General features: G+C 36.6%; 1 protein-coding gene and 1 non-coding gene across 5 annotated transcripts in view; both read left to right on the plus strand.

Annotated features, from left to right (window-relative positions):
* MCMDC2 (minichromosome maintenance domain containing 2) overlaps positions 1-17908 on the plus strand; it is a 34916-nt gene that overhangs the window by 856 nt on the left and 16152 nt on the right. For 2 of the 4 annotated variants that reach the window (XR_006741583.1, XM_045581456.1), the window contains exons 2-10: positions 3250-3421; positions 3513-3643; positions 3717-3776; positions 6389-6584; positions 7399-7521; positions 7629-7733; positions 10225-10350; positions 12856-13093; positions 16562-16767. Coding sequence is in view for 3 of the 4 variants with exons in the window: in XM_045581456.1 (XP_045437412.1) it covers positions 3328-3421; positions 3513-3643; positions 3717-3776; positions 6389-6584; positions 7399-7521; positions 7629-7733; positions 10225-10350; positions 12856-13093; positions 16562-16767 (1279 nt within the window). In the remaining variant the exon portion in view is untranslated. Of the gene's footprint in view, positions 1-3249; positions 3422-3512; positions 3644-3716; positions 3777-6388; positions 6585-7398; positions 7522-7628; positions 7734-10224; positions 10351-12855; positions 13094-16561; positions 16768-17908 lie in introns of those variants that run through there. The other 2 variants (XM_045581457.1, XM_045581458.1) reach the window with 2 other exon arrangements.
* On the plus strand, positions 4081-4207 carry LOC118718691. Its single transcript, XR_004987882.1, has one exon. It is a non-coding gene; the product is annotated as a small nucleolar RNA SNORA11 (small nucleolar RNA).

Consider the following 17908-nt stretch of genomic DNA (forward strand, 5'->3'; position numbering starts at 1 on the left):
CCACATTCCAGGGGCCAAAGAGCCGCATGTGGCTCTTGAGCTGCAGTTTGCAGACCACTGAACTGGAACATTTTCCTACTCTTCTCTGAGATTCAGTATTTGCGTTAGAGCAGCAGGAGCATCCACCCGCACCCGTGTTGAAAATTCACACGGAGGCTGGTCACCAGGTCCAACGTGAAACTGTAAAAGTCTAGAATCCATCGCCTCACTGCCATCTCATTTCTGATGCCATAGATTGGGCCGTCCATCTGTCAGGACTGTTTCAATAGCTAGAAACTCGTTGTCACTCTTCCTCTATCCCAACCCATTTCCCACATGGACAGCAGGCACTGGTTCCCAAAATAATTTGACTATATTGCTTGGTAAAAAATGTCCCTGGCTTTTCTTTGCCTGTGTAATGATCATGGGCTTTAAAAGCTTTCATAATGAAATGAACAAATCATTTCATTATCGCCTAGAGGCCTGGTGCATGAAATTTGTGTACTGGAGGGGGGGGAGGGGTTCTCTTCAGTGTGAGGGGGCAAGGGTAGACCAAGGGACCCCACTGGTGCATGATCAGGGCTGGGGAGGGATGTGGGAGGTTGGCCAGCAGGGGAGGGACCGGGGGAGGACTCCAGGGGGTGTCCAGCCCATCTTGTTCAGTCCCCATCAGTCAGACCCCAGCAGCAAGCTAACCTACCAGTCAGAGCATCTGCCCTCTGGTGCAGATAGCAAGCGGTTGAGTGGCCTTAGCATATCATTAGCATATTATGCTTTGATTGGTTGAATGGATGACCAGACACTTAGCACATTAGGCTTTTATGATATAGGACAAAATTTGTGTAAGGAGCTTGGACCTGGCTGCCCTGGCCCTAGCAGCCCCAACTTTAGCAAGAAGGTCATCTGTCCCACTGTTTGGCTATTTGGTCAATTTGGATATTATGCTTTTATTATTATAGAATTATTATAGATAGCCTCCCTTCTTTCAGCCCCAGAAATCGTATGTCCTAATGAAGCACACATGTATTGCCCTGAACACAGCATACACTTTAAGATGTAGGAACTTATGGCCACAGAGAAATGGACGCTGAAGTTTCCCCCATGTAATAGTGGAAGGGACAGTCTCAATTACTTTTCTTTGAAAAGTGACCTAAATCCCAAGTAGTAGGTCTAAGAACATTTTACTCATTTGTGTCCCTAGTGCCTAGGACAATTTGGTATCCAATAAATAGCAAATACCCAGTAAATATTTAGTAATTACTAAATGTGGTGATCATTATTTTTGACTTCTCTAAATTGACAATTCTTTGAACACAGGATCCATTCTTAATCATTTTACCCCTACCACCTAACATAAGTATTGGCAGATATTGTTTCCAATTATGTTTGCTGTTCTTTAAATGAATTTTACATATTCCACCCTTGTTACTATGGTTTAATGTTTTATGTTGATCAGTATTGAAGATTTAAAGACAAAAGAGGTTTTATCATCTGAAAGAATTCTTTCATTTGATTTTCCCCCTAGCAACTAGGAAATGCTGGGTCTAGTACCAAGTTCTCAGATTGTAGGTTAACTACACTTTGTAACTTACATTGAATTTATGAAATAACTTTTGCCACTTTTTTTAAAACACCTGTAATTGGACCTCATTATCCAATATTTATTTCAGGCAGCATTTTTTTAATATATACTCTGTAAAGAGATATTTGAGGCCGCTATTCTTTTTTTTTTTTTTAAAGTGAACAAAATTAATTATGTTTTATTAGGAGTGATGATGATGATGATGATAATGATGATGAAGACATATATACCTTCTTAGTTGGGAGAAAATAAGGTTTTCAAACAAATTATTTCTTGAACAGCCTTCAGGAATGAATTAAGTTTGAGAAGCAAGGTTCCACAGTATATGCAGACAATCAACTTGTATTAGTAGCTTTTTAAGTTATTAAATATTCCACAATACAAAATCCAATGCATAATGTAAATATAGGCATAAAAATAATGAAATGAACATCGAGGCAGCCACCATTGAGCTTAAAATATAGAACATCGATAATAGTGTCAGGACCCCTATTTCATCTTCCTGATGACATTCCTTTCTTCCCAGACACAGGATAACAGCCATTCTGAATCTGGGTTTATTACTTCTTCTTTATTATAATACTAGAGGCCTGGCACACGAAACTCGTGCACAGGTACGGGCCCTAGGCCTGGCCTGGGACCAGGGCCATCTTCCCCAGCTGCCAGCAGCCGGCCCAGCCCCCTGCTGCCACTCTCCCCAGTTCCCCATTTGCCATAGGGGGTTCAGAGTCTGCAGACCTGGGCGAAGGACTGGGAGGTGGTCAGTGCGCCTCATAGCAACTGGTCAAGTGGTCATTCTGGTTGTTTTGCTATTCATTCAATTTGCACATTACTCTTTTATATATGTAGATGTGCTCCAATCCTTTGTGGGGGCAGGGGGGAGTTAGGGGGGGGCGTGGAAGGCGGGGAGGAGCAAAGGAGGGCTGCTGAAAGGTGAGAGGCTCATTTGGCTGAGCAGCGGGCTCCGTGGGGCCAGGCCCAGAGTCCTCCACGAAATGAAAGCCCTGGGTAATTAGAGCTAATTACATGTGTGCAAACAGTCACAGGAGGCCTCTGGCCGGCCTCCCCCACCCCTCGGCCTGCCCCCTGCGATCTTGCCCCAGCAAAGGGGCTTTGCTGGCCAGCTGGGGCTGAGCGGGCCCTGGCGACATGGGCCCCAGCTTTTGAGTCCTTAGGTTTTTATTATCTTGGCCTCCTGAGCATTCCCGTCTCTGTGTCTCTGTGAAGATCTGAGAAGGGGCTTTCCTTGTATCCAGCCTCAGGGAGTGCCAGTCTGGAACTGAAGCTGCTTCACAGTTTCTGAGGTTCAGCGTGTCTTCTCTCTCCTTCCCAGATGGCAGAGCCTCCTCTCAGCCAGCCGTCTGGCTCTTCAGGGCAATGCCTCCCCTGTTTTTCAGTTCTAAATTCAAATTTGTTGTGGTAGGCTGCATTCGAGTGTCTACCCTATGCCGCCATCTTGGTTTCCGAGGCTGCTATTCTTAAGTTTGCAATCTTGTAGAGACCCTTATAAATTAGTGTTGATAAACATGTAATTTAGCAAAAGAAAACAGTTTTGTTTCCCTTTGGATAGGGATTTCTTAAAGTTGGGAATTGTATTTTGTTTTATATCACTGTCAATTTTAAGTTGCATAGCTTGTAAAGTTTTATTAGAGGTCTTCAATTTACATTTTAATTAATTTTATTTCTAGGTATTCTCATCTGTAGTCTTTACCAGCCATTGTGGTTCAATCAATTAGTAACAGAGAAGAATCATTAAATAGGAGAAAATGTCAAATCTAAAAATGAAAGAGGCAGCCCTTGTCTATCTTGACAGAAGTGGAGGGCTCCAAAAGTTTATAAATGATTGCAAATACTACAATGGTATGTTCAGCAAAGTAACTTTATTTTAGAAACTTTAAAATTAAATACCTACATATGACTATCTTCATTTTTGTATTTGTGTATTTTACAGATTCAAAACAAAGTTATGCTGTCTATCGATTCAATATTTTAATAAACCCTTCTGATATTGTTGAATTAGATGCTGAACTTGGAAATCACATTTTACATCATCCTGTAAAAGCTGCTGAAGTTTTTCAATCAGTAAGTTAAAGAAAGCAATCATTTTATGCCACATGAAATTTTTGGTAACTTTTTTGTTTGTTTGAAATCACAGGTCTGTTTTATTGCTGTTAAGACTCTGTCATTAATTGGACAATTACAGACTGAAACTCAAGTAAGTTTTAGTTAAATTGAACAAAGAAAACAAATATACAATACCTTTAAGATAACTTAAGTATTTTATTTTTTGTTTATTAAAATAAAATTTTCTAAGTTCAATGGAATATCTTATATACACTTCTTTGTTTCCTGTATTATCACTTATAACATTAAACATTTTTATAATAAAATATTTCAAACATTCCCTCAAATAAAGGGACTAACATGACAAACTGCATATATCTATCACTCAGATGTAATCGTTTATAATATTTTTGCCATGTCTGTATCATCAGCATTTTTTAAAAATATTTTAAAACAGGGTGTGAAGAGAGCAGAGCGCCTGAAGAATGGCTCCTCTGTGAATAACACACCAACAGCAACTTGGGCCTATTCTTCACAGGTGGCAGGATACCATGACTTTCCTGTGACATTAGCCCCAAACATGAAAAAAATATATATATTTTAAAACAAATCCCAGATACTCTTATTTCAACCCTACATAGTTTAGTATCAACCTCTAAAAATTGTGGACGTTTTTCTTATATACTAGTAACCACAGTGACATTACCACCCTTATATAAATAACAATAACTTCTTGGTACATTACAATAGTCGGTGTGTATTTAAATTTACCCAGTTGGGCCCTCAAGAATGTCTCATGGTTAATTTGTTCAAAACAGGGTCGAAGTACAGGCTATACATTATAATTGATTTTTACATCTCATTAAATCTCTTAGTCTAGAGCCATTTTTCTCCCCCTCCCTTTTTATACCATTGATTTTTTTAAGAAACTAGTTAGTTGTTCTATAAAATGTCACATAACCTATGTTTTACTGATATGTTCTTATGGTAATTTATCTTTCCCCCTATACCCCAGATTTCTGGAAAATAGAAGTTGGCTCTAAAGACTTGCTTAGATTGAGATTCAACTCATTTTGACAACAGTACATCATAGTTAGTTTCATAGTTCATATTACACTTCATTAGGAGAACTACCTGTTCTCCCAATTTTAGTGATGCCACAATTCATCAGTGAGTTTAGGTAATGTCAGCCAGATCCCTTCAATATACAGTTTCCCTCCCTATCACCTTCCACCTTAAGGTTTTTGCAGCCATTGATGACAGTTGCCTAGAATCTATTATTTCATTAGGATTGCAAAATTGTGATTTTTCTAACTTTAGCATCCTTTCAGAATGTATTAACTGAAATCATTCTATAAGTTTTCTTTCATCATCTAATATTTGATTACCCTGCAATACAATTTGTACAAAAAGGTAGAATAAATGTTTGATTATTTCCCATTTATGGATTTTCAGAGAAACAAGTTTGAAATCTAACCTCTAATGATGACCAATAATTATTTTGTTTTTTTGTTCTTTTTTTGAAAATAATTATGAGGAACTCATGAATTTTTAAGTATATCTGATATGTTTCAATGAATCTTTGTCATTTTTTTTTAATATATTTTATTGATTTTTTACAGAGAGGAAGGGAGAGGGAGAGAGAGTTAGAAACGTTGATGAGAGAGAAACATCGACCTACTGGGGATGTGCCCACAACCAATGCACATGCCCTTGACTGGAATCGAACCTGGGACCTTTCAGTCCGCAGACCAATACTCTACCACCGAGCCAAACCGGTTTCGGCTGTCATTGTTTCTTATGCTTTTATTATCCTACCTTTGGTCTTTGGGTATCCCTTAAAGTTTGTTCCTGTCCCCTTTGGGCCCATCCCATTAGTTGTTGTTGTTGTTTTTAATTGATTGATTTTAGAGAGAGAAGAAATGTGGATGAGGAGAGAGAAACATTGATTTGTTGTTCCACTTACTTATGCAGAAATTGGTTGGTTGTTATATGTGCCCTGACCAGGGATCAAACCTGCAGCCTTGGCATATCAGCACAATGCTCAAACCAACTGAGCTACCTGGCCAGGGCCATCCCATTAGTTATTTTGTTTTTGTTTTTGTGTAAGTATGTTTTAAAATATATTTTATTGATTTTTAGAGAGAAATGGAAAGAGAGAGAGATAGAAACATCAATGATAAAAGAATCATTGATTGGCTGCCTCCTGCATTCCTCCTACCAGGGATTGAGCTCGCAACCTGGGCATGTGCCCTTGACTAGCATCAAACCTGGGACCCTTCAGTCTGTAGGTCGATGATCTATGCACTGAGCCAAACCAGCTAGGACACATTAGTTTTTTATAGCTCCCCTTGGTTTCTAGCATAGGGAGATGTACCAGGTCCATCTGGTGTATTTTCTGCCCCAGACCTGAAATCAGCCATTTCTCCCAAGGAACTCTGGTTCCTTTTAGTGAGACATTATATTTAGCAATCCCAATCTTGGCAGTAGAAGTGTCATATCTTTTCACTGGCTATATTCCAGGAAATGTGTATTTTTTAGGGAAAATTATTAGTTAAAAATTATATTTTCAATTAAAATGTAAAATTTTAAAGGTTTTTTATCTTTAATTCTATATTTAAGTATCTTTTATGTTTAAATTTTTGGTTTCTAATAACACTAACAAGTCATTTACTTGTTTTACCCTACAAATATACATATATTATAATGCCAGTCCAGTTGGATCTGCAGTTTTTATTAATACAATTTTTATGTTCTTATTAGATTAATATAGTGCTGAAGTTAACACATTTACCTGCTCTGCCAAGTTATAGTCTTAATTTTTGTGAGTTTCCACTTGATTATACATCTCAAAGATTTTATATGATGCAAGGGATTGTGATTGCAATGACAACTGTAACCAAGTATACACAAGGAGCAAGATTTCTTTGTTCAGATGACGCATGCCCTCTTTCAGAAGGTAAATATTAAAATGTAAAATCAAAAACATTAAGCAATTTATTGTTTAATCCCAAATCATGTTTACAATTAGTTCTAAAACATTCACAGAGTAGAAAGAATGTTAGAAAATATGGTATCTCTCAGTGTTTATAAGTTGAAATGCATTCATTTTCCCCTTCCTCTTATATCAACTTAACAGGTGCTCTTGTATTGCTGAAGTACTTGTTCTCACATTGTTCCATAAGTGTTTGTTCATGCTGTTCCCACTCCATGCAGGATTCTCTCTCAGCCCTTTGGTTTAACTTCTCTTTAGTCCAGGGGTCCTCAAACTTTTTAAAGTGGGGGCCAGATCACGGTCCCTCAGAGAGCTGGAGGGCCAGACTATATGAACTACTAATTCCTACTGTAACACCTCGGCTGCGCTCACTGCCCAAAAAACCTGGCGGGCCGGATCAGACTCCTCTGTGGGCCGCATGTGGCCCGCGGGCCGTAGTTTGAAGATGCCTGCTAGTCCTTCTCCAGGACATCTTTCCTATCCATCCTCATCTCTCATTAGGTTGGATGCCCTCCTTTCTTCTCTCTGTAAATGAATACTACATACTGAAACTATGTTTCTTAATGCTCCCTATTGAAATTGTGTTTAAGTATCTGTACACCAGTGTCTTAGCACAGTGTTTGGCAAGAAATGACCATCAAAAATGTTAGTTGAACTGTTCTGAACTCACACACAAAATTGAATTAATTATACTTTGAATTAGATTAATTTTAAAGGACTGAAAATGAATAGCTAAATCCAAAAGCAAATTTAGCTTACTTCTGTTCCTTCTTTTTAGGATTTCAGTATATAAGAGTACATGCTCCTGGTGCTACAGAATCTGCAACAGTAAGAAATGACTTTTTGTGCAATCTGTGTTCTTCTTCACTTCAAGAAGACAGAAAATTTAGAGTGCTTGGTGGTAAAAATGCTTTTACATTTGTAATTTTAAATGTTGTGTCTAATATTTTAATGTGGAAATTAAGTACGTATTCTAATAACATTCTTTTTTTTTCTCTTTGCATTAAGATAAACAGATAGTTGAAATAATTACTGCAAAGGCACTTCATGCTTTTCAAGGACATTCTAATAATCAGCCTTTTAGGTTTCAATCTTTTACAATTTTCCTAAGAGGTAAGTTATCTTTGAACTAAAAGCAGGCTGCTATAAGATATATAAAATACATAATTGAGTTACTTACACTTTTATTTTATGAATGGTACTTCTACACAGTTGTCCCCCTTTATCCATGGTTTCACTTTCCATGGTTTCAGTTACCTATGTCTGAAAATATTAAATGGAAAATTCCAGAAATAAACAATTCATAAGTTTTAAATTGCACACCCATTCTGAGTAGCATGATGAAATCTCCCGGGAGGTAAATCAATCCCTTTGTCCAGTGTCTCCATGTTGTACATGCTCCCTGCCTGTTTGTCACTTAGTTGCCATCTAGGTTATCATATCACCTGTCAAGGTATCACAGTGCTTGTGTTCAAGTAAGTAACCCTTATTTTACATTCAGTTAACTTTTCTTTTATTGTTATAATTGTTCTATTTTATTGTTAGTATTATTAATCTCTTACTGAGAATAATTCATAAATTAAACTTTATCATAGTTATGTATATATAGGAAAAAACAGTATATATAGGGTTTGGTATTGTCTATACTTCTAGGCATCCCCTGGGGGATCTTGGAATGTGTACCCCACAGACAAGGGGAGACTGCTATAGATTAAAAACGATAGGTCATCTTATTCTTGAGTGTTTTAAAGAGTCATATTTAGCTTTGTGTCAATTATTCATTTAGTTATATAACATTCACTTAAAAAGATATTAGGACTTGCTATGTCTCAAGCACTATACTAAGCTCAAGGTTATGATTATTTCATTTATGGGAATGATCTCCCATTATTGTGTGTGTGTGTCCTATGTAAATATTGGAGTTATTATTTCAGAATATAGGCTTCATGAGGGTAGGGACTTTGGTTTTTTACTGCACATAAGGTCATACAGCTAGTACATGACACAGCTGTGATTCAAACTCAGGCATTACAGTTTCAAAATATATGCTTATAACACTTCATTCTATTATAATATACCCATATATTACAATATATAAATATAAGTGGCTATCCAACTTACATTTTAGTAGAAAACTCTTTCTTCAAATAAACTCTTACATAGAACCCAAATAAATTTTTTAAAATTACTTGAATAAAATTTGACCTTTTGGGGTTCAAATCAGAAGAGATAATCACTTCCCAGACTCCTTGCCTTCCTCTTGACCTTTCCTTGATTTCAGAACACATCCATCAAACTCTAAGATTCCATAAAACAATTGAAAAACTATTCATTTTATTCTTCCTTTGCAGTTCATTCTGTATCATTTAGTTGTTGCTAGTTTGATTGGTTGATTTTAGGTTTTTATTTTCTCAATTCTTGAGCCTGAGTTTTCTCTTCTAGGTATACAGGGTACACCAGTATGTTCTCTGGAACTTAGAGAGAGAAAGAGAAAGAGAAAGAGAAAGAGAGAGAGAGAGAGAGAGAGAGAGAGAGAGAGAGAGAGAGAGAGAGAGAGAGAGAGAGAAGGATAAAAAATGATGACCACTATCTGATCTTCCTCACAGAGAGAAGTTAACCCTTGTTTTGCCTTATAAACCTGTCTTTCCTATCTTTACAGCTACCCAACTTCTAACTATTAATATATAATGGAAGATCAAGTTTTGTTTTGTTTTTTTATAACTTTTTTGAACTTTTGCAAAAATTTTGCCCAATATGTAGGTGTGAAAGAGGAATCTAGTATAATGCAAGAGGGTAGACTTTGGAGATAGGCAGACCTAGATGTGAATTTCAGTTTTGGTAATTTTAGAACTCTATCCTTTAAGAAGAATGATTTTAGCTTTGTGCAAGGCACTTAACCTCTTAGTTTCTTCATATATAAAGTGGGGATAACAATATCAATCTTACACTTTACAGTTAGGTAATGTATAAAAAAGTACCTTGCCTATACTATAGACCACGTGTGTCAAACACAAGGCCCGCGGGCCAAATCCGTCCCGCCAGGCCTTGCAATGTGGCCCGCACCGCGCTGTCATCACTGCACTCCGCTGCGTTTCCATCACAATGACAGTTTATGACTGTTCAGTAAACCATTCGGCCCGTGATTTAGGCTGGATTTTAGATTTTGGCCCCTTCTCTGATTGAGTTCAACACCCCTACTATAGACAGTAATAATACCTTTTAAAATTATTTTCTCCCCTACTAAAAGTATTATCAGGTCATTTTTATTAACATTTCTTGTCATTTAACATTAAAATATTTTGTCTTAAGTAGAATGATCTTGTTGTTCCTTTTGACCATATATAAGAGACTACCTAGTTACTATGTATCATGCTTCTTGAAGTTAATTCATCATTGCCTATAAGTGTCAAAATTTATCAGCAATAAAATTGCCTAAATTTGCATAATTAATGCCACTCTGTATGGATATTATACTAAACAATAATAAATATTTTCCAACTAATTCAACTACTAAATTGTTACTAGTTCTAAATCTTTGAACCATATGATCATGTACATGTTTCCTTTAGTGAATACATATTTTTTTTGTGTTTAATAATTTTAGATGAATTGGTGAATAAAATGAGTATTGGAAATGAGTATAAAATTATTGGAATTCCAACCTGTGTAAAAAGTTTACAAACTTCTGTCTGTATAGAGGCAAACAGCATCACTTTTTGCAATCCAAAAGGTAAGGAAAATGTAGTATTATATATTAACAAATATTTAAATTTAAATCCATTTGTTTAGGAAATAAGTATTGGCTGCCTGTGTGCTGGGCATTCTTCTAAGCACTAGGGATATAGTTGTGATAGGACAGTTAAGAAATCGATGGTAGACAGGAAACCTGTAAACTAATCAATAAGACAATTTCAGATAATAAATGCTATGAAGGAGATAAAATGGGATAATGTAGAACCTTTCCCATAAGAAATTTTTTTTTAGATAAATCTTATTTTGCTTTTTTTTTTTTTTAGCCTTAACTTGATCTTACACTGTGATCTGAGAAAGAGAGCCCAATAAAATATCATCCTTTTCCTCATTTGAATTCTGAACCAATTGAAATATAAGACAAAAGAGAAAGACAGATGGGGGCCAAAATATCAGCTTTCTTACTAATAATTTCTTTAACAACTTCAATATAATTAAGCATTAGGTAAACAAAAGTGGAGAGCAGACCTACTGTTGTTGTTTTTTTTAATATATTTTATTGATTTTTTGTTTTACAGAGAGGAAGAGAGAGGGATAGAGAGTTAGAAACATCGATGAGAGAGAATCATCGATCAGCTGCCTCTTGCACCACCCCCACCGGGATGTGCCCGCAACCAAGGTACATGCCCTTGTCTGGAATCGAACCCGGGACCTTTCAGTCCGCAGGCTAACGCTCTATCCACTAAGCCAAACGGGTCTCGGTGAGACCTACTCTTTTAACTTGGCACACAAATATTTAAATGCAGCAAGAGTTAGTTAAATTTTTAATAGAGTTAGATTTTTTAAAGAATCCCTCAATATTATTGTCCATCTGCAATAATTGAGGCCTAAGTAGTCTTGAAATGCAAGTTGATTCTAGATACCTCTTCAAGATATCTTGAAGAGAAAGTTTCTTAACAAAATTAAAATGTTAAAGAAAGAAAGGCATTAATGCTCAGTAGACATTTTAGTGATCTTTTAAATGTTTTCTGCTATAAGGTGTTTCAAGATTTATTGATTTAGTAGCAGAACATGACTTATATGTAGGTGGAAAAGTATGCTTTCTCATGCTGAACTCCGAAATTAGGCAAATTTAACCACTCAAATGTGGTAAATGCTACACTAAGGCAGCCTTCCTTGGTCCGTGGTCAGGGGTAAGTAAAAGAAATAATTGCTCTATGATGGTAACCTGTCAGAGCACAGCTAGAACACAGTTCAGCACAGGTACTCTGAGTTCATATATTCTAAATTCTGCTTGACTATGCCAACTGTGTGGGCAGGTTCCTTCTCAAGCCCTGCCCATTGCACTAACTGTTGGGGCCAAACCCTCTGACAGGGACTGGACCTTCTTAAGACACCAGGTATTAGATGGAGAAGCCATGAGAAGCTGTGGGTGTATAAGAATGAGTCTTTCGTATAGAAGCCAGTGGCCATATAGCCATCAGACAAAACAGTCCTTCACAGCAAAGTCCCATACAGGTAGCCATACACTGGTGATAAACCAAATACATCTTTCTCACAAACCATCAATCTCTGTACCCACGGTTATTTGAGCAGCTGCACGCTGCCCCTAGACTCACCAGGGCACCTGAGCTCTCTGCCTCAGCAGCTTCCCCAACCTCTCCAGGCTTTCCTGCACTCATAGGAGCTACATCCTCTGAGCCTGCCTCAGCTTCTCCCAGTACACTGTGACTGGCTGGTTAAGATGCATTATATCATTTAGACAAAAGAGGCCTCTAGTCAACAGTTACATCAATCATTTTGGCTACAGAAAGGCGCACATACACAGTGTACCGTGAGATCGCTGTGGCCTCGCACCTGCATATGGTATCTTAGTCTTGAACATTCTGATTAAGGTTCCCATGTGTAGAGTGGCCTTGGCCATCCAGCATACTATCAACAAGGCCTCCACACTCTAATTAGCCTTGGCTATTCTGTGACTCTGGCATGGTTCCCACATAGCCCAAGAGGAAGGAGAAAGTGACTAGGTTACACATGCACAGTTTTTCTTCTAAAACTGACCAATTTAATTAAGTCACTGATCTTGTCCAACTTTCAGGAGTTGGACAGAGTGAGGAAGTGGAGGTCTATACTGTTACCATATAGTATAATGCTTTCAAAATACTAGAGAGTATAAATCTGCCCCTTTAACAGCAACAGTTAAATATTTCCCATTCTGTTTTATAGTAAAAAATAGAAGTACAGAAGCAAACACTATAATACAGAAGCCCTGTGATCTGGCTTTGCTCAGATAGGTCTTGAAAGGAATGAAGAATTTGCTTGCACCCCACTACCAATCTATGGGGACACTAAGGGTGACTGCTTCCTTTCCTGGAATAGAAATGATAGACCAGAGAGACCTCCAATCATAATATTATCTATAAGAATTTTAATATGGCATCATTAAAATAACTATAATCTGATGATAATATTTCAGATAAATAAAAGTAGACATAATGTCATTTTCTTGTTTTAAAGCCCTTTTAAACATGTTATTTACTTTCAGTTCCTTCAGGAATTAGCGACAATTTCAGATGTCTCCTCTCTCTGATTTCCAGCTCATGCTGGAAGTTTACAGCAATACTTGCCAATGTCTTTGCATCACACATCGTTCCTCCCGGGACTTACAATTTTCTCAAGCTCTGTTTGCTGATGAGTCTAGTTCAGACAAGTGACTCTAACAAGGAACTGGAAGATTGCCTGGATATTTTAATTATAACAAGTGATACTCTACTTGTAGATAGGTAAAATATGTAATATGAATTTTTTTACATAATAAATTGGTAGCATAAATCTTTTTTTTTTAATCACAGATTTGCATAAATCTTTCCCAGGAGCATTATTATAAGATAAATATTTAGGACTTACCTGGGCAAAAATTTATAATGGTATATAATATAATAATTGTTAAAGTAGTTACCAATGAAGTTTAAAACTTTTAAAATATGAATTGGGGTATTTGCTTTCAATGTTTTAAGAATCTAACCATTTAAAGTTTCAATCTATTTCCCCATTCAAACCTTTACAAATAAATGCATCATTCTCAGGCTTTCTTCCTCCCACATTCCCTGCCTTAGTGTTCTGCTTTTGTACTTTGTTTTTATTTTTTTAAATAATCTTCCTTCTGAGAGCCAACAAGCAATTTTCTTATTTTTCTTTAATATTCCACTCAGTAATACTGACTCACTATACCCAAATAAGGCTTCCAAAAGTGCCCAAATTACTGTTTTGGGAGTATCACTCTAACATTGGAATAAGCCTTTACTTGGGGCTCCTCACTAACAAGTACACCTTTTTAAAAGTTACTTAAATATTCAGAAAGCTAGGAATATGTTTCTTATATTAATATATTATATGCCATTATAAAGAAGAAATCTATAGAATGAATTTAAAATTAAAATAGCCTCGCTGGTGTTGCTCAGTGGTTGAGCATCAACCTATGAACCAGGAGGGCACATGCCTGGGTTCCAGGCTTGATCCCCATTGTGGGGTGTGTAGGAGGTAGCCAATCAATGATTCTGTCATCATTGATCTTTCTCTCTCTCCCTCTCCCTTTCTCTCTGAAATCAATTTTAAAAACATATTTTTAAAAAATTCAAATAAAAACTTCAAATTGTTTTTACTGAAATTAAATTGCAATATAAATATGGGGCTAAGTGCTACAGATTGCACAAATTTAATTTTAATTTGCATTTATTTAATTAGAAATAAATTTCAGCATCATTTAGAGCTTGTCGAATCCTACTATAATTTTTCTATAAAACTCCTTGACCATTTTTCACTTTTCTATTAAGTTTTTATTGCTTTTTTTAAGGACTTAATTTTTTTCAAATCTTCACAAATCATATCTAATTTTATTTTGATTTTTAGAGAGCATGGAAGAGATAGGGAAAGACAGAGAGGAATATTGATGTGAGAGAAACACTTCGATTGGTTGCCTCCTGACAAGCCCCAACCAGGGCTAGGGCTGGGATGAGCCTGCAACCAAGGTATGTGCCCTTGACCAAAATTGAATCTGGGACCTTTCGGTCTGCAGAAACAGACTAGAGCAAGTGGTTTATTTCTTACTGATTTGTGATACCTCTTATAAATTAAAGCCTTTGTCTCTTTTCCTTTTGTCATTAACCTTTGACTTTTCCTGTGGCATTTCAGGCTGTGTAAGAGATTTGGGGTTTTTGTTTGTTTGTTTGTTTGTTTTATAGTGTTTTTAGGTAACATTTATATATAGTAAAATAATCAGACCTTAAATATACAATTTGATGAATTTTGACAAATACATATACTCCTATAGCCATCACCACAGTTAGATATAGAACATTTCCATCACCTCAGAAAGTTCTTTCACTCCTTCCACAGTGCCTATATCCATAGGTGATTCCTGTCACAATAGATTAATTTCTTGTTCTTGAACTTCACATAAGTAAAATCATACAGTGCATACTTTTGTGTCTAGTCTCTTTCACTCAACATGTTTTTGATATTGACCCACTTATGTGTATAATAGTTTATTGTTTTTATTGGTTCCATTATATGACTATACCAGAATTTGCTTATCCAGTCTTCTGGTGGTTGTAGATTTAGGTTTTGCATGTTTTATTATAAGTAAAGCTGCTGTAATCATTCTTGCACAAGTCTTTCTATGGACATATGTTTTCATTATTTTGGATAAATACTAAAGAGTGGAAATGCTGTGTCATAAGATAGATGTATATTTACCTTTATAAGACAGTGCCATTTTTCTAAAGTGTTTGTACAATGTAAGGTTACAGTTGTTCCTATTCTTACCACTGAATCTCATCTTTGATGTTCCTATCTCTCCCTTTCCCTTCTTCTCTGGTGTTGTCAGTCTTTCTCAATTTAACCATTCTAGTGGATATGAAATAGTATCTCATTATAATTCTAATTTGCCTTTCCCTGACAACTACTGATTGAGTTCTTTTTCATGTGCGTATTGACTAGTCATATATACTTTTACGAAGTGTCTGTTCATCTCTTCTTGGCCTTTTGGCTAAGATCAAGTGAGGAAGTTTCTGTTCAAGTTCTTTGCTCACTTTTAAATTGGGTTGTTTTGGATCTGCTTCCTTTGTCTTATGTGTGTATCGTGAACTGTTTCTCCCAGTCTAAAACTTAGATATCTTTGATGAACAGACTTTTTAGTTTTGATGAAATCAAATTTATTACTTTATTATTGTTTATGTTTTGTCGGTTCTGTTTAAGAAGTGTTTGCAATCCCAAGCTCATGATTATATTATTTTATGTTTTCTTCTAGAAGCATTATAGAATACTTTGACTTTTAGAGAGAGAGGAAGGGACAGGGCGAAAGAGAAACATCGATGCCATCAATTGGCTGCCTCCTAGCATGCACCTTACTAGGGATCAAGCTCTCACCTTTTTGGTGCAAGGGAGGACACCCAGCCAACTGAGCCACACTGGCTGGAGCTAATTTTTATTCTTACATTAGGTCTGTTATCTATTGCAAATTAATTTTTGTATATGGTTTGAGGTAGGAGTCAATGTTAATGTTTTTGCTCTGTATTTCTCTAATTTTTACATACCATTTTTTTTTTTTAAAGACTTTTCTCCCACCGTTGAATTGCTTTGGTGCCATTGAACTGGATATAAACTAGTTATAATATTGAATTGGGTATAAATCATTTTGTTACCTGACAGGGACCAGCCTGGAGCAGGTCTGCTTCAGACCAGCCTATAGTATTTATTGACTTCGTGTAGGAAAGATTTCACAACACTACTCCAAGTGATTTTGACAGTACATTTATTAAAGTTGGGGACAGTGAAACAAAGGAAGGTTTTGGAATAGAAGACACAGTGGGAGAGCCTAGGTGGTGCCCTGCTTTGGTTCCCTAGAAGTGAGTCAAATCAGAGCTGTTGTTAGCTCATAGGGAAGTAAAGGCCTCAGTTACAGAAGTTAGCCAAGGCAGGGTTCCTTTTAGCTCACTGTAAAGTCAGAGGAAAAGGGGGCCTTAGAACCCAGCCAGTGTGGGAGATCACAGTTCGATTTTGAGTCAGTGCATATACCTGGGTTTCCGCTGGAGGCAGCCAATCAATGATTCTCTCTCATCATTGATGTTTCTGTTTCTTCCTCTCCCTTCCTCTCTGAAATCAAATTAAATTTGATTGTGTAGCTGTTACACATTATGATTTCTGAAAACCAAATAGTTAATAATAGTAATGAATAATTTATTTTCCCCTAGGCTTTTGAATTATAGTATAAACCTCGTGCCCCGTGGTATACGTCATCCAGTCTCTACTGAAATTTTTCCTACTCTATTCAGGAATAACTATGGAACTGGAGCGGTTAGCATTCAAGCTGGCAGTGCTTTGTTAGCTAAAGGTGGTATCTGCTTTATAGGAGACTTGTCTTCATACAAAAAAGATAAACTTGAACAGCTTCAATCAGGTAAACATTTTTTCTTTTTCTTTTTTAATATATTTTATTGATTTTTTACAGAGAGGAAGGGAGAGAGATAGAGAGCTAGAAACGTCGATGAGAGAGAAACATTGACCAGCTGCCTCTTGCACACCCCCTAACCGGGGTTGTGCCCGCAACCAATATTCATGCCCTTGACGGGAATCGGACCTGGGACCTTTCAGTCCGCAGACCGACGCTCTACCACTGAGCCAAACCGGTTTCGGCAGGTAAACATTTTTTTCAAATTAATTTTCACCTGTTTAACTTATAGTCTCATCATTGTCAAGTAGTTACTTAACAGTTAAGAGTGTATTATATAATACTTGTTTTAGAAACTGAGAATTATACTAAGTGGCAGTTTTCATTTAATCTTTATAAATAAAAATAGAAAATTTTAATGGGCAAATGCCTTTGCTCGCAGTTTGTATTGAAACAGATTTATTTCCTTTTCTTATCTGATTGCATTAGATAAGACTTACAATATGATATTGAAAAGCAGTAGTAAGAAGGGACACCTTTGTCTTGTTCCTGGTCTTAGCAAGAAAGCTTTGTTTCTCACCAAATATGATGGGAAATTTAACTATGATACCAGCAATAGTTTTTTGTAGATGTTCTCTTTCAAGTTGAAGGAGTTCCCTCTATTCCTAATCTATTGAGAATTGGTTTTTAATGAATGAGAGTTGGATTTTATCAAATATTTTTCCACATCAATTGATGTAATAATTTTTCTTCTTTAGCCTGTTGATATTATGAATTACATTACTTGATTTTCAAATGTTGAACTAGCTTTGCATACCTAGAATGAAGCCCACCTGGCTGTGGTGTATCATTTATTTTTGTTAATCCTCACCTAAGGAGATATATATATATTTGTTGTTAATCCTCACCCAAGGATATTTTCCCATTGATTTTAAAAATATATACTTTTATTGATTTCAGAGAGGAAGGGAGAGAAAGAGAGAGATAGAAACATCAATGATGAAAGAGAATCATTGTTTGGCTGCCTCCTGCATGTCTTCCACTGGGGACCGAGCCTGCAATTGGGGCATGTGCCCTCAACTGGAATCAAACCCGGTATCCTTCAGTTCACAGGCTGATACTCTATCCACTGAGCTAGGGCTCCATTGAT

This window comes from Pipistrellus kuhlii, unplaced genomic scaffold, assembly GCF_014108245.1.
Source record: "Pipistrellus kuhlii isolate mPipKuh1 unplaced genomic scaffold, mPipKuh1.p scaffold_m20_p_14, whole genome shotgun sequence".
Taxonomy (NCBI): Eukaryota; Metazoa; Chordata; class Mammalia; order Chiroptera; family Vespertilionidae; genus Pipistrellus; species Pipistrellus kuhlii.